This window comes from Muscardinus avellanarius, assembly GCF_963383645.1.
Source record: "Muscardinus avellanarius genome assembly, chromosome: 8".
In the NCBI taxonomy this organism is placed as follows: Eukaryota; Metazoa; Chordata; class Mammalia; order Rodentia; family Gliridae; genus Muscardinus; species Muscardinus avellanarius.
The window spans coordinates 81373369-81396112 of record NC_137794.1 but is presented as its reverse complement, the minus strand read 5'-3'; the positions used below and the strand labels follow the sequence as shown (position 1 = coordinate 81396112).

General features: G+C 35.0%; 1 protein-coding gene across 5 annotated transcripts in view; it reads left to right on the top strand.

Moving 5' to 3' along the window:
* PTPRK (protein tyrosine phosphatase receptor type K) overlaps positions 1-22744 on the top strand; it is a gene marked incomplete at both ends in the record, with an annotated part of 572810 nt that overhangs the window by 445218 nt on the left and 104848 nt on the right. For all 5 annotated transcript variants that reach the window (XM_080700525.1, XM_080700524.1, XM_080700523.1 and 2 more), the window contains 3 exons: positions 5301-5410; positions 6436-6637; positions 13307-13412. In XM_080700525.1, the coding sequence (XP_080556651.1) occupies positions 5301-5410; positions 6436-6637; positions 13307-13412 (418 nt within the window). The remainder of the gene's footprint in view (positions 1-5300; positions 5411-6435; positions 6638-13306; positions 13413-22744) is intronic.

Below are 22744 nucleotides of genomic sequence, written 5' to 3'. Positions count from 1 at the left end.
TAAATAAATAAATAAATAAATAAACAAACAAACAAACAAACAAACATAAATACATAAAGTTTTAAAACATGATTTCTTAATTTGTAAGCTTATATTCTATTACATGAATTTTGTGCTTTTATTTGCCAGTCACCCTTTAACAGTACAGTTTATTATAATGGTTTTCTTTGGTATGACTTGTTGGCTTGCTTTTTCTCTTACAAATAAAAGAATGTAGCCGGGCGTGGTGGCGCACGCTTGTAATCCCCGCGCTTGGGAGGCAGAGACAGGAGGATCGCGCAGGTTCAAAGCCAGCCGCGCGTGCTGGCTTAGGAGACCCTGTTTCCAAATAAAAAAGTATAAAAAATAGGTCTGGGAGTGTAGCCCGGAGGTAGAAGGGCTTCCAGGAACCCCAGTACCACCAAAAAAAAAAAAAAAAAACAAAAAAAAACAAATAAAAGAATGTCATCAGAATGTCATCAGACTGTTGCATTAAACTTTTTAAATGCATTTTTAGTGCTCAGATAACTATTTTAATAATAATGAAATAAATTATTATGAAAGTTTGTTCTAAATATAAAAATAAACTGTGCTTTTCTATCCAGAAATAGTCTTGCAAAAGTAAAGTGAAATTAACTGTATATTGTAATTTTAATATTATTTTCAGGATTAATTAAATTTTAACCTGTGCTTTGACTAATTTTTTACTGATTTTAATAACATCAACTTGCATATTACTAATTCACAGTATGATCACACGCCAGTGCTTTTTTACAGTGAAATCTTTTTTCTTTTTGTTTAAATATCATATTTAATGACTGATATACAACCTTATATGGAACATTTGGAAATAATTCAGTCTTCAAGTCTGTCCATATGAGCTTCAGTGTCTACAGAGAATGCTTGATGTGTCTCAATGTTCCTGAAGGGGGAAAGAATATCTAAATCATAACCCATTGTTTCAAAGATCGATGGATTATGATGATCTGATTAAGTCAGTCTTACTAACTTATTGCTGCCCTATATACATAGAGAGAGAATAAATTATAAACCATCTAATAAAAGGGTCTAATTATATGAAAATAATTCTGGGAACATCTATAAATCATGAGCGCAAAGCTAGAACGATTTCCCACTAGAACCCTAAGGTAGAATTTATATTTAATTTATTGCCTACATTTTTTAACACATGGGCAGAATTTTTTTGTATGAAGTTTTGTTTTCATTTTTTATTCCAGCACTCATGAAAATCAATATTATGAAGTTAGCTCAGCAGAAAAGCCTAATTTGAAGACATTTTTGAAACTACAAAGCTATTTTTAAATGTGCATTTATTACATTTTAATGGCCATAATGCTTATTTAATATAATCTTTCCACACCCACGTTTCATTTTTTCCTTTTTTCCATCTTGAGAGTAATATTTTAAAGGACTTCCTTATACTGAGAAAAAATTAGCTGAAGCAGCTCTCATATAAATCACAAGCAGAGGCACAAAAGTCAGCATTCTGTCTCCATTAAAAGTTGTTGATGTGGAAATGTGGAGTGACATTCCTTGTAATCTGTAGACCGCCATAAAATGGCTTTAGTAACTTTGTGCTGTATTTACACAAATCATAAGAAGATGGAGACATTGTCTGTATATGCATACACACACACACACACACACACACACACACACACACACACAACATATTCCTTCAAATGTAGAAAATATATGAATTGGTCTGCTCCCTTACCTCATCCCTCTCTATTGATGCATGTGTTATAGTTCACTGAAGACTTGTTTCTTTCATTAACCCACTGAACTAGTCCAAGTGAAGAGCCATAGTGTTCACATTTTGCCCATCATTTTTCCTTTTAAAAATGGGACTTGTAAGCCCTTGAAGTAATTTTGTTCACAAAGTAGAATGTATGTGAGAAAGGCATAGGAGTATAAAAATACTTTGATAGCTACTTTCTAATCCCCTCCTTTTCCAGATCTGAATTATGCAAATATTTTAAATCCTCTCTAATTGTAAACAATTTAAAATACATTCATGCCTTTCTATAACATTTTTGGGCAAATTGTGTCAGGTGAAGGTAGGCAGTTAGAAGGACATTTATTCGCTATCTGGAGTTTTTGCCTCTTCCTCCCCCACCTGCCATCTTCTATGAGAGTTAGGTAAAGAAGAAGAAATGTCCTTTTCCTAAGTACAGTCATAAGCCAGGTCATCTGAGTAGAAGGTAAACAACAAGTGTTCCCCTTGACAAAGCAGTGCTCACGGAAGCCTCTAGCAGTGGCCATGGATTGTGCGGAGCGACTTTCACAGCCCTTCTGTCCCAATGGGCTCAATAGTCTGCGCTAATGCCATGGAACAGGGGAGAGCGGATGCTTTTAGCTGACAGATGCAAGAACATATCCTCTGAAGTTTAGAACTGGCATCTTTTCTGTTTACTATGGGTTTCATTCCTTTATGCATTTATTATTAATGTGCCAAATTATGTTTTCTGTCTCAGAGGTCACAACATCATTCATAGTCTCCCTGTATTTATTTCAATCAATAGTAGATTGAAATAAATCTTACTCTTGTGACACATCGTTCAGAATTTCTTGATGCTGCTAGCCAGGAAGCAGTACATTTCCTTTGATCCAATGATTTTTAATTTATTTCAATCCTCGCAAAATTGCTCTATACTTTGAAATGGCATTTCTAGATAATGTCATGTGTGAAGTTCACTGAAACGTTAGATTAAGGGAAAATATTAATTAAAAACCAGACTTGCCCAACATTGGGTTGGTATTTTCAAAAGGAAGCAAATGTTTAAGCAAGTGTGCTATATAGTATATATTTTCAAACATTACCATAAGTAAAATCTGGATATTTGTGATACTTAGCAGTGAAGGATTTAAAGAAAATATATAAAAGGAACATACACAATAGCAGAAGTTTCTTGTATTTTGGCAACAGAAGTTGGAGGGAGCAGTCAGCATTGCCACTGGGTTTTGCTAGTTATAAGAAATTTGCAAAGAAGGTCCCTTGGACCTGGAGACACTTCAACACAAGTAATACAAGGGCTACGGGTTTGGCTCAGCAGTAGAGTGCTTACCCAGTATGTACAAGGCCCTCGATTAGATCTCCAGCACAGCAAAAAACAAAAACAAAAATTTTTCTATAGATTATTGGGTCCTCAAAGTATTTGATGTTATAAACTGTTTTAATTCTTAGCCATAAAAATATAGCATTTATTTAAAAGAATAAAATAAATAAAATTTAAACCTGTTCATCTTTAAAAATCTTTAAACATTATAAAAAGCAATGTTTTGTGTGTGTGTGTGTGTGTGTGTGTGTGTGTGTGTGTGTGTGTGTGTTCTGGGGATGGAACCCAGTGACATTCTACCTCAGAGCTACACTTTCAGCCCTATTTATTTATTTTTTTATTCTTTATTTTGAAACAAGGTCTTCCATAGTTGTGGAGGGCCTCACTAAGTAGCTGAGGTGGTCTGCATACCTTGATCCTCCTGTCTTAGCCTCCCAAGTATGGAGATGACAAGAGTCATGAAGCCCAGCTTAATGCTCTCTTTTTTAATTATAAAGAACTTAATAAATATAGCAATAAAAGTCAAGATGATTACTAATTTATATTTCAGTTCAGTGCTGTGTGATTTGGCTTTCGAGTCTAAGGAGTGTTAATTATTATTATAATTTATTATTTTATGAACTTTGTTTATGGAGACTCTTTAGGGGATTATCCTAATCTTCAAAAAAAATCTTTCAGAGAAATACAGCTCTGTTCTTGAAACAAATTACAAATAAGATCTTCATATTACTAGAGGTATACAACTGAGAAAACTAAAATACATAATTTATGCAATTCTCTAAGGTGATAAAATATTCTTTTGAATAAAAATAACTGCATTTTTTGTTTCTTCTTTAGAAACTTACAGATTGATTTTAAATTCTTATACATCAGAGTCAAGTAAAAAAATAACTGGTCATATACCCTTTGTTTCTGTGTGTATGTGGATATAGAAACCTATGGCCATTTTACCTCTGAGCTACACCCTGAGCTCTATTTTTTATTATTGGTGCATTGTAGTCATACATTTTAATGGAGTATAAGATGGTGGAGGCATATGTGCACACATCACCCAATTAGCCCTTACCCAATTTTCACCCCATTCCCTTCCCCTCCCTCCTTCTCATGTTTGGCTTAGTGATTGACTTTGATATGTTTGTTAATATGCATCATGGAAATTAGAGAATATCCTTCTTCCCCCTCCCATCCCTTCAGTTAGGTCACCTTATTTGAGCATCTATAATATCTCCTTTTTTGTCTAGAGGTCCTCCTATGACCCATTTTCTCCCTAGCTTTCTCATATTAGGGAAAGCATCCGATTTCTTATTTTTCGTGACTGAGTAATCCCACTTAGCATAATGTCCTTCAGTTTTATTCATTTCCTTGTAAATGGAGTAATCGTGTTTTTCTTTATGGCTGAGTAAATTTCCATTGTGTACATATCCCATAGTTTTGAAATCCACTCATCTGTTGATGACACCTTGGCTGGTTCCATAATTTGGCTATGGTGAAATGTGCAGCTATGAACATAGATACACATGCATTAGTTTGGTAGTTTGGTTTCCATACTTTTGGGTAGATACTGAGAAGGGATATTGTTGGATAATATGGTAAGTTCGTTTCTATTCTTCTGAGGATCCTCCATACAGATTTCCAAAGTGGGTGCACTAATTTGCAATCCCACCAACAATGTATTAGAGTTCCCACTTCTCCACATATTCACCAGCATTTGTTGTTGTTTGTGTTTTGAATGATTGCTATTGTAGTTGGAGTTAGGTGAAATCTCAGGGTAGTTATGATTTGTATTTCTCTAATTGCTAATGATATGGAGCATTTTTAATGCATTTATTGGCCATTTGAATTTCTTCTTTCATGAGGTGTCTAGTTTACTTGCCCATTTTTTGATTGGATTATTTGTTTTCTTAATGCAGGGTTTCTTGAGTTCTCTGTATATTCTAGATATTAGTCCTCTATCTGAGTAGGTGGCAAAAAATCTCTCCTTCTGTTGGCTCTCAGTTGAGGTTCTCTCTAATTTGCTGAGGGTCTTGAACATTGTGTATGTCCTGTCTCAGCCTTGCAAGTACTGGGATTACATTAAAGCATGTACCACAACACCTGACTAACTTTTATTTTTTAAAAATAGTTTTTAAGAATAGTTCTTATGTGTCTTATTTAATACTTATTTTTAATTTTATCTACTTTATATAAATTACTTTATTTCTGATACAAGCACTGTTATAACCAAAATGCTTGTATTTACAGTGCCTGGCCCTGTTCCAGTCAAATCTCTTCAAGGTACATCTTTTGAAAATAAAATATTCTTGAACTGGAAAGAACCTTTGGATCCAAATGGAATCATCACTCAATATGAGGTATTGTGAAAACAATTTAATTGAAATATGGATGGAAGGAATAACAGGGAGAGGGAAAAAAAGGAGAAAGAGGAAAATGTTATGATTAGATTAAAATCATTATTATGTCCCTGTTGTTTTAATTTTAAATTATTTTATTTGAAACGTGAATATCAAAAACACTATACAATATGTAGAATTTTCAAGTTTTTAAAGTAAATATATGTTTTTGTTGTTGTTTTAAGGACTCATAATTTTCTTTATCAAACAGACTTGCTGATGATTATAATGAACAACCACTCCAATTTTCCTTTTTATGAAGAAACTCATTATCACACCGTGTTTTAGAAGATATCATTAAATATCAATTATTTCATAGTGAGGAATGAATATCAGAAAATCTAAAGAGATTATAAAGCTATTTCAGTCTCATTGTAACTTTGAATATATGTTAGTATTTCTTCATACATAAAGGGAATAAATGAAAAGATCATTTTGGTGCACAAATGTGTGCTTCTGTGATTGCAATCATTGAATATAGCATAAATTTTAAATTTTCTATTGGCTACAGAATGAATAATGGGAATGAGAATCACTAGACACTCATATTTTGTGACTACATTACCATATTTTAATATTACTCTTATGGAAGTGTTATGTACCTTGAATAGAATATAAAATACTGTTAAATACTTGTTGAACATTTTATGCATTTCATATACATTAACATATATAACTATAAAATATTGCATGTATACATGCATAAACATGTTAACTTGTCTTTTTGATGGAAGAAAATATATTTATTTATTGGGTCAGATGTAACACTGGGCATATCTGTAAATGGATAGATGATAGATTGATTGATATAAATATAGTTAAACCATATCAAATTGGAAGGAAAACAACAAGAATTAGAAGTAAAACAACATTGTGATCAACTCCACAATGATGCCTTTACATCCTACCATATTTTAAATGGGTTTATTTATAATTTGTTATGGTTTAGATAGGATATATAATAGAAAATATATTTCTTACAACAGGTCAGCTATAGCAGCATAAGATCATTCGATCCTGCAGTTCCAGTGGCTGGACCTCCCCAGACAGTTTCAAATTTATGGAACAGTACACACCATGTCTTTATGCATCTCCACCCTGGAACTACCTACCAGTTTTTCATAAGAGCCAGCACAGTCAAAGGCTTTGGGCCAGCCACCGCCATCAATGTGACCACCAACATCTCAGGTATGCAAGTAAAAAAAGTCCAAATAGGCTTGGTCATGTTCTTGGCTTATAATAGCATAACCTGGAAATTCACATATATACTATGTATACATTTTTCTTATTTTATGTTTAATATAGTTGTTCATGACTGATGGTACTTTAAACAATCATTTAAATACAGATTATTGGCTCTATGTTCAAAGAGCACTTTATTTTTTATTTTTATTTTTGCAGGTCTGGGATGGATTCCAGGGGTATTAGATCGCAGAGCTACATGCCCTGCCCTATTTTTTATTCTTTATTTTGAAACAGGGTCTCATTAAGTTGCAGAAGGCCTCACTAAGTAGCTGAGGCTGTCCAGGAACCACGATCCTACTGTCTCAGCCTCCCTAATGCTGGGATTACAAGCATGCGCCACCATGCCTGGCTGCAAGCACTTCTCAAATAGTTACTTTTAATTTACAGTGACCTTTCAAAATATTGTACTATATCTTTATTTAAAATTTTCCTAAGATCACAGATACTGAGACTTTCATAACTAGTGTATGTAAAAGGTTTTCACATTGAAATTATTTAAACATTTGATAAAAATAAAACCTTGTTAGCCTGAAAAAAAAAATTTCTTATTTTATTACAAATAATTACAGGGCTTAGCTCTTGGTAATTATTATGGTACCAGATCACTAGTATCAATTGAATTTATCAAAAACAGTATAATTTGGGCATGGTGGCACATGACGTAATCCCATTACTTGGGAGGCTGAGACAAGAAAATTGCAGGTTAGAGGCCAGGCTTCAATGTAATGAGACCCTGTGTCAAATTAAAAAATAAAATAGAAAGGAAAAAATAAAATAAAATAGATCTATTTACAATAGAAAATAGATCTGCAGGCCAAAGATAGAATGCAATGCCCTAGGCTCAATCCCCAGTATTAAAAACAAAAAACAAAGCAAAAGAGCAAAAGGATTCTTGCTCTAATATTACAGAATCATATTCCTCCCTCTGTTCATTTTCCTTCATATTTCAATGATTTTAAACAAATATTGGCTTTCCTTTTTCTCTTAGAAATCTCACGTAAATTTATCTAAATTTCAGAATAGGGACATGCAGGAGAATTTTAACACGATAAACAAATATAATTAAATTTCACATTCTATTATGTTCACCATCTTATAGTTTGCATTTGACTAATTTGTTTGCAGATGTTATTTCTCCTTTAGTTAAATCATCAGTTAAACCTGGTTAAATTCTTGCTAGAAATTAACATTGTAATATGCCCTAAATCTACTCTAGTTTACATAATGTTTTATCTTATTTATTTAAAATTACTAGAATAAATATGCATTGCATTTATAACTGAAGAGTAAAGTTGAAAACTAAGTATTTTAAAGGTTAGCCACATAATATTAAAATATTAACTTTACCTTTATGAATACTTTTGTTCATTTTGTTCATGGCTTAGCAAGGTATGTTTTAGAAACACATCATAATAGTAAAATTTTTAACATTGTTCTGATTATAACATTTGCAGCAAAAGGAAGATGCGTACTCTCTAAATTGCTCTAAGTCTAAAATTTTATTTGGAAATATATGAGATATAATGCAAACTTTATAAATTCATACGAACAAAATACATCTGTATTATATAATTATAGTATACCAATAAGATTAAAACCAGGATAATGCCATCGAACACTGAGGGCATTGAACAGCTCTACATTCCTGGCTGCTTTCATATTTATCTAAATATATAAATTTCTCAAGACTCACATACTATGTTTATGTTGAACAGAAAAAAATTGTATGCTTTTATTAGAGTACTGTAATTACATATCATACCAAGATATACAGTGATAGGAATATACATGTAGACACTTCGTATGTTTCTCCACAAACCCCACCCTTCTTTCAAACTGTTACCTTCATTATATCTTTATTCTTCCCTCTATCCCCCAAACTTACTCTTATTGCTCTAGTCAATCCTTTTTCTGAGGTCTCTTTTGTTTCCCAAGCTTTCTCTGTCTTCTCCATATGAGAGAAAACATAACTATTTGTTTTCTGAAACTGGCTAATCTCACTTAGCATAATATTCTCAAATTCTATTCATTTTCATGCAAGGATAATAATTTTGTTCCTCTTTATGACTGTGTAAGATTCTATTGTGTATATACCATAACTTTGTGATTCATTCTTCCATTGATGGATACCTAGGCTGATTCTATAATCTGACTATTATAAATTTTGCTGCTATAAACATGGTAATGCATGTATCAGAATAATATTCTAACTTCATTTCCCCTGGAAAGATGCTCAGGATTAGTATAGCTGTTCTAAGGAACCTCCACAGTGATCTCCATAGCAGCAGTACTAGTTTGCAGTCTCATCAACATCGTATAGGTGTTGCTATTTCTCCACATCCTTGCCAGCATTTATAATTGTTTGTGTTCTTGTTGATTACCATTCTAACTGGAGTTAGATGAAATGTCAGATTGGTTTAGATTTGCATTTTCCTGATTGCTAATAATCTTTAACATTTTTCCATATATTTATTGGTAATTTATATTTTTTCCTTTTTAAGAATATTTGTTCAGTTCAGTTGCTCCTCATTTTTTATTGGATTTTTTTTTTTTTTTTTTTTTTTTTTTTTGGTGGTGGTACTGGGGATGGAACCTGTCTACCTCCGGGCTACACTCCCAGACCTGTTTTATATTTTTATTTGGAAACAGTGCCTCTTAAGGCCTGTGCGATCCTTCTGACTCCACCTCCCATGCACAGGGATTACAAGCATGCACCACCACACCCAGCTTATTGGATTTTTTTTAGTGTTAAGTTTTTTAAGTTCTTTGCATATTCTAGATATTGGTCCTTTATCAGAGGAATAACTGGCAAAGATCTCCTATTCTACCAGCTCTCTCTTTAGAATTTTAATGATTTCCTTTGCTGAACAAAGCTTTTTAATGTAATGACATCCCACTTATTAATTCTCATTTAATTTTCTGAGCTGTTAGGGTCTTGTTGAGAACGATTCGACCAGTTCCTATATGTTGGAGCGTTAAACCTATGCCCTATACTAGTAGTTGCAGTTTCTGGTCTAATTTCTAAGGCTTTGATCCATCTTGAGTTGACAGTTGTGTAGGGTAAAAGGTTGAGTTAAATTTTATTCTACAAATGGATAGCCAGTTTTTTAATACCATTTATTGAAAAGATTGTCTTCTCTAACATATACTTCTGATACCTTTGTCAAAAGTCAACTGGCTGCAGATATAAAGATTTGTTGATGAATCTTCTCTTCTGTTACATTGGTCTCTGTGTCTGTTTTCGTACCAATACCATGCTGTTTTTCTTACTATTAGCTCTGTAATATAATTTGAAACAAGGTATTGTGATGATTTCAGCAATGTCATTATTATTGAGAATTGCTTTGGCTACTTTCAGTATTTTGTTTTTCCATATAAACTTTAGGACTGACTTCTCTAGATCTGTGGAGAATTATATTGGCATTTTAATAGGGGTTGCATTGAGTTTGTAGATCATTTTTGGTAGAATAGCCATTTTTATTATATTTATTCTGCCTATCCAAAAACACGAGAGGCCTTTCTATCTTCCAAATGTTCTTCAATTTTTTTCTTTAGCGTGAACAGAGGATTTATCATTATTGACGAGAACAGTTTTCCTTTTAATTATTTAACTTTAATTTCACCTGTATTATCTTAAGAACAATGAGTGCTTGATTATATTTAAAAATTTAGTGCCATCACTCTATATTGGAGATAAATAGGTATCACAACCAACCTTATAATATTTATTGTAAGTGTGGTTCTCAGCATCTCCTGAAACTTTAAAATTAATTATTGCTCTGTGTTCCTTGAGTCCAATTATATCCACTAACATTTCTAAAGCAATTTAAATAAAAGTGAAATCAAGTTTTAATGGTTAGAAGTAAAACATATATACACATATGTATTACACACACACACACACACACATATATATATAATACACACATACATAATGCATATATACTATATTCAATATTTGTTGATTCTACTTCCTTAATCATCTTTAGTTAATATTTAACTCCGAATATGATGGATCCTTTTCTCCCATCTGGGATGTATTTTAAACAGATTGTTGAAATATCTAAATGATACCCTTTAGACTTACCCTTCTTAAATGCATTTTTCTATTAAACTTTATGGAACATATATTTTCTTCTTACATATTTTCAAAATCTAACATATTGTACCCAGTAAGATAGAATCTGCTCACCCACCCAGGATCCGCGCGTCTTCTTCTTTGTCTGGCTCCTCTCATCCTTCATTCCTCCCATGATCCCAAGGTCCAGGTAGAGCAAACTGCCTGTAGTGTTAGAACGTACCATGTCCTTTCATGTATTAAGTCTTCAGACATTTTGATTCTTCTATCCAGAATTTTATGCTTTTTCTTTCTGATGAGTTATTGTTCTTATTTTTAAGAATCATCTCAAATATCACCCAAACTCTAAAGTCTTCCCTTTTCTATCACTCCAGTTACCAACATTTTAAAAAGTGAGATCCTCAGACAAACTAAAAAAAATATATATATATATAGTTTAAAAGTGAGCCCCTAAGCCAGGCATGGTGAGGCACTATTGTAGTCCTCGTACTTCCCAGTACTTGAGAGGCTGAGACAGGAGGATTGCAGGTTTGAGGCCATCCTCAATAGCTTAGTGAGGTCCGCAGCAACTTAGTGAGACCTTGTTTCAAAATAAAAAATAAAATAGGGCTGGAGGTATAGCTCAGAGGTAGAATGGCCTAGATTTCAATCCCTAGTACCATACCAAAAAAAAATAAGAGTGAGGTCCACATCACATCAGCATCACTTTGTAACTTTCTAGAAATTCGAAGCCAGTCACGCTGGCTTAAGAGACCCTGTTTCCAAATAAAATTTAAAAAGTATAAAAAGTAGGTCTGGGAGTATAGCCCGTAGGTAGAAGAGTTTCCAGGAACCCCAGTACCAAAAAAAAAGAAGAAGAAGAAGAAGAAGAAGAAGAAGAAGAAGAAGAAGAAGAAGAAGAAGAAGAAGAAGAAGAAGAAGAAGAAGAAGAAAAAAGAAAAAAAGAAAAAGAAATGCACATGATCTGGTAATTCCTTGGAGCTACTGAATCAGTAACTCTAGAGGATAAGGGCAGTGCTGTGTATTTTGAGAAGCCCTCTAGGTGCTTCTGACTTTACTTGGGTAAGAACCACTGTTTCAAATTAACTGTCTTCCTGTTTTGTCTAGCTAACAGTTTGCTATAATTTTGTTTGTTTGTTTTTAAGACTCTGATGCTTCATAAAATATTAATTTCTACTTTTATGTGGTACTGGGGTTGGAAACCAGGGTCTTTCTACCTCCAGGCTATACCCCCCAGGCCTATTATATATTTTTATTTGGAAACAGAGTCTCACTAAGTTGCTGAGGCTGGCTTCAAACCTGTGCAGTCCTCCTGTCTCAGCCTCCCAAGCGCTGGGTGTATAAGCCTGTGCTGCCATGTCCAGCTTAATTCCTACTTTTGATTTTACAAATATCTAAGACCATGCTCTGCCTTTATTTTTATAGTCCTCATAAAATTTGCACATAGTATATATTCAGTAAATGTTCAATGAATTGATGAATTTCTTCAAATAATTTACCACCTGCCAATTGCTCTTAGTTTTTTTAAAATGCATATATTGTATCTGATATATGTAAATATTCCCTTAAACATCTTTTCTACATGAATATAATATAAAGTCATTTGTAGTTATACGTTCACCCAGTTCAAGGTAAGGTATTCCTCAGACCCCAAATGAACACTATCCAGTATTTTGGAAATGTATGCTTCTTTTCAAGAATCTGAAAACTAAATGCAGTAGTCTTGATAAATAAAAACTAAGATTTTTATTCCTGTTCACCACCGTTGCTTTATATATTTCTGTTGTGATCATAGAGATGAAAAGAGTCGAGAGAAAAATACTCAGCCTTTCTGCAAGCTATAATGCCTAAATAGCACCACCTCACCCGAGCATGGTGGCACACACTGGTAATCCCAGTACATGGGAGGCTGAGACATGAGAATCACAGATTCAAGACCAGCTGAAACTTAGCAAGACCTGTTTCAACATTTAAAAATAAGATAAAATCGGGCTGGAAGTATAGCTCAGAAATAGAATGCCCTTGGGCTCAATCCCCATTACCACAATAAATAAATAGATGGATAGATAGATAAATGATAGCTTGATTGAGCCATTGATAGATGATAGATAGCAAACACCACCACACCAGACAGCCTCCACCTCACCTCTTGCCATTGACACCTCTGATCTTCATGTGTGACTTCATAGCCAGTACTCCTGAGTCCACTATTATGACCTTTTCCCAACCCCTTCATTGCCGATCAGGAAGTCTCTGGAAATGATAAGCAAAAGCATTTTCACAAAATGTTTAGAATGTGTATCACAAAATGTCAAATTGTTGTGTTTTGTTTTAACAATTGTGCCTTTAGCTTCCCATGCTTCAGCCCAGTTTCAGTGGCTGATGGTAAGCCACAAAATAAGGTGCACTGTAGATAACTGGGGGATAAGTTGACTTTTCCTTTGGTTAGGAACATTTATTCACACTGACACATGGTATATTTCTGTGAACTGATGGAACCTTTTCATTTATGTCCTTCATTGGTCACTCATCAGCTCCAACTTTACCAGACTATGAAGGAGTGGACGCCTCTCTCAATGAAACGGCCACCACAATCACAGTGCTGCTGAGACCAGCTCAAGCCAAAGGGGCACCTATCAGGTAAGAGGGCAAACAGTAGGCAAAGGGGAACGCGGCCAGTGGGAGCGATGTTTGCTCCTGGTTGCTTAGCAGCTGATAAAGTGGTTCATTTCTAAGAGACATTCCTTTGACAATTAATGTCAGGAAGGTTTTACTTTTGTTTTGTTTTATTTTTCATTTGAACAAAGCCTGAAGACAGTCCTACAGTTAAGAGCAAAATTCTAAGGGGAGTTTTGAGAAATTCATGAGTCGAACCATTCACCTGTGCACTGTTTGATTTAAGAGCGGTGCTCCTTTTTCTTATTTTTCTTTAGTCCTATTTCATTTCACTTCCTCTGTTGGTATCCCTGGTATAAAAGCTTTGAAGATATTTGTCAGAAATAGGATGAGGAAATAACACTTGTCCACTGTAGCAAATCAACTATGAATAATTTCATGAGTGACTGAGAATGGAAACCTTTGAGAAAATAAAAAGCAAAATAGTCATAACAAATGAAGCTTATATGACCTTTTAATTCCTGAATTGTTCCTTATCAGAAATTCCAGAGTAAATATTAAAGTTCAACTTATTGTTTCCTTTGTCTTTCTAATATTAAAACTTCTCATATTACCTAATACCCCTCATCCTTCAGATAATTATGAGCCATATTATTTTTAGGGATCGAATTAAATTATTCTAACCATTCAAATTTTTGCCCATTTGTAATTGATAAATGTTCAAAATGTAAGGAAGTTTCCACTTGAAACTGGTACATATTGTATTTTGTTATCAGACTGCGATTGAGAAGTAAATCAAGGCACACAAATTAGTGCATAGATTTCATAATTTATTCAAGTTATTTGCATATTTCTCTTTCTAAAAATTAATCTTTATATGCAACTAATGTATTTGATCTTCTGAGTACATACTAAATATTCAAATAATTCTATATCACTAGAAGGATGCAAATATGTTTTCTTAATTTTAAAAACAGTATTGACAAAAGAACATGAATCATAAAGAAAACTCTTGATTCCTTTCTGTCTAAAAATCAGGAGAGCACTACACTATGGAAAAAAAAGAGGTGGTTAAGTGTACTTGTAACAGAAACACTTGTGAAGCACTGGCTGCTTGAAAATTCAAAGTAAGCACATAGTTCTGTTCATGAATCAATGATCTGCGAGTGAATCTGATTGCTGATCCAAAGGAGAACGGAAAAATGCCTGCACTCAACAGCTTTCTCTATTGACAAGTAATCAGGGTCATTCACACGTTCCTACCTGTGATAAAATTTACTTTGTAGGTATTCACTTCTGCTAGTGTTGTTTAAATGAGCTACCAGGCACTTGCATTTATCTTTGAGTTAGGTATTAGACTGAATTCAGTTTTACTTTTATGAAAGTTGCAAACACAGTACATTACTATTATTGCATCACTGTGCTGTATAACTTAAATTAACTTTTTATTCACTGAGTCAATTTTTGTCCATAAATTTCAGCCATGTATTATGTGCTTTGCATTATACTGGGCATTGTAAATTAAAGATAAAACTACCACAAAAGAACACAGGGCCTGTGTCCAGATTCGCCATGGGTTTTCAGAGGTATATGCAGCCTTGCAAAGCCTTTACTCATAGATGGTGTTCAGGAACTGAGTATGTTATCTATACTATATTTTAAAGTCAAAAGTGTTTCTTCCACTTTTTTAACCTTTATGTATCACTTAGTTTCTAATTATCTAGGATTATATAGTCTCACTTATTGGTTGTGCAAAAAATAGTCCTGTGTATTAATATATCCTCTTTCTCTGACAAGGAAATACACTTTGTATTTGTTGGTGAGACATTTGTTCTTTTTGGCATTGAGCCCAGTTACTGAGAACTGCAAAGTAAACACTGTAGGTCATTAGTGTCCAAAAAAGAAAAAGAAAAGTAATATAGACTTAAATACTAGAATAGTACAATAAAAATAATCAATGATAATATAAACAAATAATATTTTAAATGAATGTTACTACAAAGAAAAAGGTCTGATTTCTACCTTATATTCTTAACCCACCGAGGTCAGCTTTATTTGTAAAGGCCTAGCTTACCTGCAGATGGGGCTCCTTGGCTGTACTGGATTGGTCTATTCTGGTAGTTTGTCCTCCAATGAGCCCTACTGTTTTTGCTGTTTGAATCCTCCAGTCAGGTACTGCTGTCTTTTATCCTCTGGCCACATTGCCACCTTGGATCTCACTACTACTACCTGGACCCTTATCCTGAAGCTAGCTGCTCTGATGTCCTGATTTTTTTTAAAAACCAAGACCCATTATGATGCAATCAGTCTTTGTAGCACTGGTTGTGTGATCTGTTTCTGTAGTCTTTGGTTTCTCATCACTTCCTTCAGCTGTACTTGAAACTAGTTGTACTTAAATTGATTTTGAATTTCTTCATTATACATGAGCCTCATAATCTCTTCTCTAGTGATGCTTGGTGCCATTCCCTTTGCCTGTAGTCTCCACAATAAATCAGAGCTCTTGGCCACCAGCAGAATCTCTTCAGAGCATCCAGCAGTTAGCTTGACTGCTGACGTTGACTCTAAATCTTGGGTCTATCTTTTCTCACTTTGTAACATTGCCATCCTCTGCTAGATTGCATTTCACCATCCATTTGTCATAAATCCATAGAAGTACATATTGTTTCTGTCACTTCTTTCTAATGTTAAACTCCAGTTTCAAAATGTGTGCATGTATGTCTCTACCATCTTGTATCCCATTAAGATGTATGACTACAATGCACCAATAAAACAATTTTAAAAATCTCCTGTAACTGGGAAATCCTCATCTTGCCACATTTGTAAGTTTAGTTGCTTGTATTAAGAAAGATAAATTAATAATGGTTTCCAAAAATTTGTAAATTCAGTGATTTTCTATATGTTTTAGGAGCTAAGCCAGATACTTAGGATAAAAATTCACCTAAGACAGTTTAGTATGTGCCACATATTGAGTGGTAGACTCCTAAATCAATGACTGTTAACAATGAAGTTTAAGTGAACTAAGAGCAGACAAAAATGTGGTGCTATACCTTGGTTTTGAAGGATAGGGAGAGCTGAGCTTAGCCTAGAGTTATTTTGACCAAAGGGAGGTCACTGAGCAGAGAAGGGGCAGTGGGCCTCTCAAGGGATTGGAAAACAAATGATGGACCATGACATAAAACAAAGGTGAGTTCAAGAACCTGCAAGTAGTCATTGAAAGCAAAGGGAGTAGGGAGAAGTGACAGCAGCTGAGCCTAGAGAGTTAAGCAGGGGACAGAGGGAGAAGCTGTTTAGTATCAACCTAGAAACCGAAGGTGGCAACAAGTAGTGTGAACAATTTTCCATTCTAGGGAAGAGTACTCTGATAAAACCATAGAGAAAGGCCTAAAGTCAATGCAGATGAAAGGCTGAATGATCCCAGCAAAATGTGCTAATGGACCACATCCAGGCAGTAGCCATGGTAATGCAGGAAAGGTGCTGCCTCTTACCCAAGGTCTTAGATAGGATAGTATATATAAATCTTGATGACAACGGAGCTGGAGTGGGAATTTTGAATGAGACATAATGGTAGCTTATATTTTAGGAGTGATGGTAAAGTAAATATGATCTAAGAATTCAAATGCTTATGAGGTTATTGAATAATAAATATATTTAGTATGATACCCTAACTCAAAAAGATATATTCTGTCTATGGATTTTGTATATTTTATTGACCTTTCCACTACTTTCAAGAAGTTGTATCTCAAATTTCATGATGCATACAGAAGAAATAACAAATATCCCAAGCATTCAGAATCACCAGCCACATCGACCTCTGTCACCTTTTAAGCTTTTCTCTTTCTTTCTTCCTTCCTTCCTTCCTTCCTCCCTCCCTCCCTCCCTCCCTTCCTTTCTTTCTTTCTTTCTTTCTTTCTTTCTTTCTTTCTTTCTTTCTTTCTTTCTTTCTTGCTTTACTGGGGACGGAACCCAGGGTCATTCTACCTCCGATCAACACCCCAGCCATCTTTTTTTATTCTTTCTAATTACAAAATAGGGTCTCAGTTGCAAAGGGCCTCGCTTAGTTGCTGAGGCTGTCTGTGAACCACAGAGACCAATCCTCGGGTCTCAGGCTCCCAAATGCTGGGGTTACAAGTGTGTGCCACCATGCCGGCTCCCATTAGGCTTTTCTTGCCATGTTAATGAGCAACATGTGCTATACAATCTTGGCAAGTTAGTCTTTGACAAAATTAACTTTTTTTTATGTTCATTCTAGAGAAGAAGTTGCTGCCTGATGTAACTAGAATTTTCAATCCCCTTATCACCTTTTTGATATCTATCCTTTCAGCTGTCATTAATTGACAGTCATAATTATGATTTCAAATTATCATGCATTTACAATCTAACTCATAGAATAAATATTTTGAGTTTTTTTCCCTAAAAAGTAGAATACTGTAAAAATATAGAGTAGTTTCTCTGTGATAAGGCTTACTTTATTGTAAGTATAATAAATGAATGTGTATTTTATTTCAGAATTTTCCAAAAGAAGCTCTACCTATATTAAGTTGACCAGAAGCTATCTATTCTAGAGTTACTTGATGATGTGGGCAAAACCTAATTTCCTATTTAAGCATCATATATTTTCAGTGAGGTAATTTAGATATAGTCAAAAATATAGTTAAAAACATAATGATTTAATGCTGAGAGATAGCATAACAAAAATACATATCAAACCCAGAGAGTAACCCCTTCAAACTATGTATGTTGGTGGTCTTATCTGAGTCACTGTGCTACTACCCTATTAGTTTCTATTACTGTGACAAAATACCAAAGAAGCCCAGAGAAGAAAGGATTTAATTTGGCCTATGGTATGAGTTCATGGGTCCTTGGCTCCATTGTTTTGAGCCTGTGATGAGCAGAACATCATGGTGGGGAGCACATGGTGAAACAAAGCTGCTCACCTTATGGCAGCCAGAAAGCAGAAACAGAGGAAGGGGCCAGGGACAAGATATAGTCAAAGGCATGCCTCTAGTGACCTACTTCTTCCAACCAGGCCCCAACTCCCCAAACCTACTAGGCTGTGGATCCATATATGAATTAACCAATTCATAAGTTCAGAGCACTGATCATCCAGACACCTCCTAGTGGCCCCACCTCAGAATACTGCTGCACTGTGCAACAAGCCTTCCACACTTGAGCATGAGTACATGAGGCGCACTGAAGATCCAAACCATAATAGTCAACATACACAGAGCTTTAAATATGAGGACTCTCCTCGTCATCCATCTGCAGACCTAAAGAGGTTAGACTTTTGTACTTGATTTTCCTAATCACTATCATGAATTCCAAATATAAATGCCTTAAACTTTAAGCAAATATGGGAATAATCTTTTATGTGTGTCATTTTCTGGGCATAAAGGTCATAGGGTCCAAGTTAAATTAGATAGAGTTTTTTTTTTTTAATTCTGTTTATTCTGCAGAATCATAGTTGATAGAATTGTTTCTGCCAGAAAATAGAAGGTGTGCCCTTTCTTTGAAGTCTTCTCAGCCTTTAACTGCATACCCAGATAATGCTTGAACCCAACCCTATAAAAATCTTTGGAACCGGCCGGGCGTGGTGGTGCACGCTTATAATCCCTGCGCTTGGGAGGCGGAGATAGGAGGATTGTGCAGGTTCAAAGCCAGCCATGCTGGCTTAAGAGACCCTGTTTCCAAATAAATATAAAATAGGTCTGGGAGTGTAGCCCGGAGGTAGAAGGGCTTCTAGGAACCCCAGTACCACCAAATAAATAAATAAGTAAATAAATAAATAAATAAATAAAGAATCCCTGGAACCAGAACCATGTAACAAAGTCATTCCTGAGTTTCTGATCCACAGACACTGGGAACTAATAAATACTATTGCACTCAGCCAAAGAGTTTTAGTGTAATCTGCTATGTTGGAAGAAATAATTAATACATACGTACATAACTGAAATTTTCTTTTTCAAAAAGTTTCTGCTCAAAGGTTTTTAGCAACACAGATCCCTTTTTTTTTTTTTTTTTTTTTCCAGTACTGGGGATGGAACCCAGGGGCATATTACCTCTGAGCTGCACCCTCAGTCCTATTTTTAGTCATTTTTATTTTTTGAAACAGGGTCTCACTGAGCTGCAAAAGGCCTCGCTAAGTAGCTGAGGCTGTCTGCGAACCATGATCCTCTGGTCTCTGCCTCCAGAATGCTGGGATTGCAAGCATGGGCCACTATGCCCAGCTAACACAGATCCTTCTAACCTCACCCTGCAGAACAGCAATCTTTACACTCATCATTCTGTTTCCCTTATTCTGTTTTACTTTTCTTCAGAGGTCTATCCCCTTTTGACCTATGTGTTTATTTGTTTTATTTTTTTAATGTCTATCCTTTCCACTAGAATGTAAACAGTGAATTAGACGACTGTGCCCATTATTGTAACCTCGGAACTTAAAATAATCTGATCTCATAACAGATGTCTAATAAATATTTGGTGAATGGCCAGATGGTCACTAGATTTAAGAATATGACAGCCACTGGGTGTGGTGGTGCACGCTTGTAATCCCAGCATTTGGGAGGCTGAGACAGGAGGATCGTTTTTCATGGACAACCTCAGCTACTTAGTGAAGCCTTCTTCAATTCAGTGAGACCTTGTTTCAAAATAAAGACTAATTATATATATATATGGCTGGGGATGTAGCTCAGAGGTAGAATGTCCCTGAGTTCCATCCCCAGTACCACACACAAAAAAAGAAATGACAGTCATTATTTATAGTGAGTTTGTAGTCCACTAAAGAAAAGATTCACACCAAAAGAAATGGTTGAGACATTTAATAGCAGATAGTGTTTGTAATGTACTGTGTTCATGATACAAGCAAAAAAATCTTATTAATAGTGATTCTTGAACTTTTCTTCAACCTCAGAATTTCTGAGGGTGCCCCTGAGAGTTCCAATCAATAGATCTGTTGGATTATAATTGTTATAAGTGGATTAGGGACCAAACTGTAAAAACATCCCATATGATTTTGACTTCTACCTTTGTGTCATCCTTCAATTATCTCCACCTCAGAAATATCTCCACTGGCTGGGCATGGTGGCGCAAGCTTGTAATTCTAGTTCTTAGGAGGCTGAGGCAGGAGGATCACAGGTTGGCTTCCAGCCTCAGTTATTTAACGAGGCCTTCTACAACTTAATGAGACCCTGTTTCAAAATAAAGAATAAAAATCAGGCTAGGGGTATAGCTTGGACATAAGAATGCCCCTTGGTTCAATCTCCAGCCCCACCCCAAAAAAAATCAAAACAAACAAACAAAAAACCCTCCACTGATCCTTGCAAACTAGTCAGAGTATGGTTTGTGCCAGAAGTAAAAAAGCTAAATAAGGAGGTAACAGAATGCCCTAAAAGTGTGTGTAAGTGTGTATAGCACATTTTGGTAAAATAGCCTTAACTCCAATGGAAGAAGTACAGAGTTTGACTTGTGACATAATAGAAGTGAAAGGGATAGAAAGACATGGTGTACTAAAAGGTCTTACAAAGCCTGGTATGGTGGCACACACTTGCAATCCCACTACTTGAGAAGCTGAGACAAGAGGATCGCAGGTTCAAAGCTAGCCTCAATTACTTAGTGAGGCCCTCTGAAACTTAGTGAGACCCTGTTTCAAAATAAGAAATAAAATCGAACTGGAAGAGAGATTACAATGAGATAAGGACTTGTTAAAAGTTAATGCCAGGATTTCGAGCTTTGCTGACAGTTTATTTTCTCTGTACTTTTATTGGTGCATTGTTATACATCGTAGTAATATTCAAAGTGATAATTTCATATATGCACATGTGTATGTACACAAAAACTGTATGTACACAAATACATGGTGTATTTCCCACTGTGTCCCATCCTGCCCTCCCATACATGTTAGTAAGATTGATATTGATACCTTTATATGTGAGCATATCATTACTTTTGAATATTCTTATTTATTATTATTGCTATTATGCATCATAGTGAAGTTGAGTGTAATACAAATATACATACACACAGCTCTTGGTGCATTTCCTTCCACATCCCACCCCATGTTCTCCTCCCACTTCTCTACCAGTAAATATTAACCACATTGATGGTAGTGCTTTCATATATGGCCATAGTATTATTTGAACTGTTTCCTCTTTCAATAGTCTTTTTTTCCCTTCCCCAAATTTCCTCTCACTATCCTGCAGGTATCTCTCTACATTATTTTAAACTCCTCGTGCTGTGCTGCCTATTTTCTCTCTAGTTTCCATATATGAGAGAAGCCATATAATTCTTGACTTCCTGAGACAGGTTGATTTCACTTAGCATAATATTCTTTAGTTCTATTTTCCATCAAATGACTTCCTTTTGTTCTTCTTTATGACTGAGTAAAATTCCGTTGTGCATATACCACACTTTCTTTCTCCCGTCATCTGTTGGTGGACACCTGGTTTGTTTCATATTTGGCTGTTGTGAATTGTGCTGCTATAAACATGGGTGTACATGCATCACTGTACTATTTTAACTTGAATTCTTTTGGAAACATTCAAAGGAGTGGTACAGCTGGGTCATATGATAGTTTCTTTTCTAGTTTTTTGAAGAACCTCTATACTGACTTCTCTAGTCTTTGTTTACTGCTCTACCCTGAATACTCACGGTCTGTTCTGATCTTGAGAGATAAACGGGGTCCAGCCTGGTTAGTAGTAACTGATAGTTTCTCTATAGAAGTGAATGAAGTCATGAGAGAGCTTGCTGGTTTATGTGTTCGAGGAGTAAACAAGTGGACAGCAGGGAATATGCTGGTAATCAGGGATGATAATTTAGCTTCTTACTCTGTTGATCATCATGGCTGACAAGTAGCAGTAGCTGTAGGATTTGGGGAGTCTGCTGATCAGAGGAAGGATAAAACATGGGACCTGGGAATTTCCCCTCAAGATATAAAGAGACTTTGATAAGATGTGAGGAAGTTTATATACAACTATATAGTTTATTATTTTGTTATCACTAAGAAGTAGTGCACACTAAAATTATAACCACAACCACAGAGGATTTACTTAGCAATGGGTTAAAACAATACATGACAAACTTTTATGGATAATGTTGGTTTTAACTCAACATTTTAAAACATTAAATCTAGAAAACTGCTACAGTGGTTTTTATAGAATCTCGTTTTAAGCTAATAGCAAAATCCCCTTATGTATTGAGTCTTGAAACTTAAGGGAAATCATATAATAAGAAGTCCTCCTCATTTGGCTTCCCAAAATAGTAAATGTGACTAAAACCAATGTTTCAACAAATTTGACTATAGTAGTTAATGTCACTTTTAATTTTTAAATATTAGGCAATCATATTCTAAAAACTGAATGAAGATT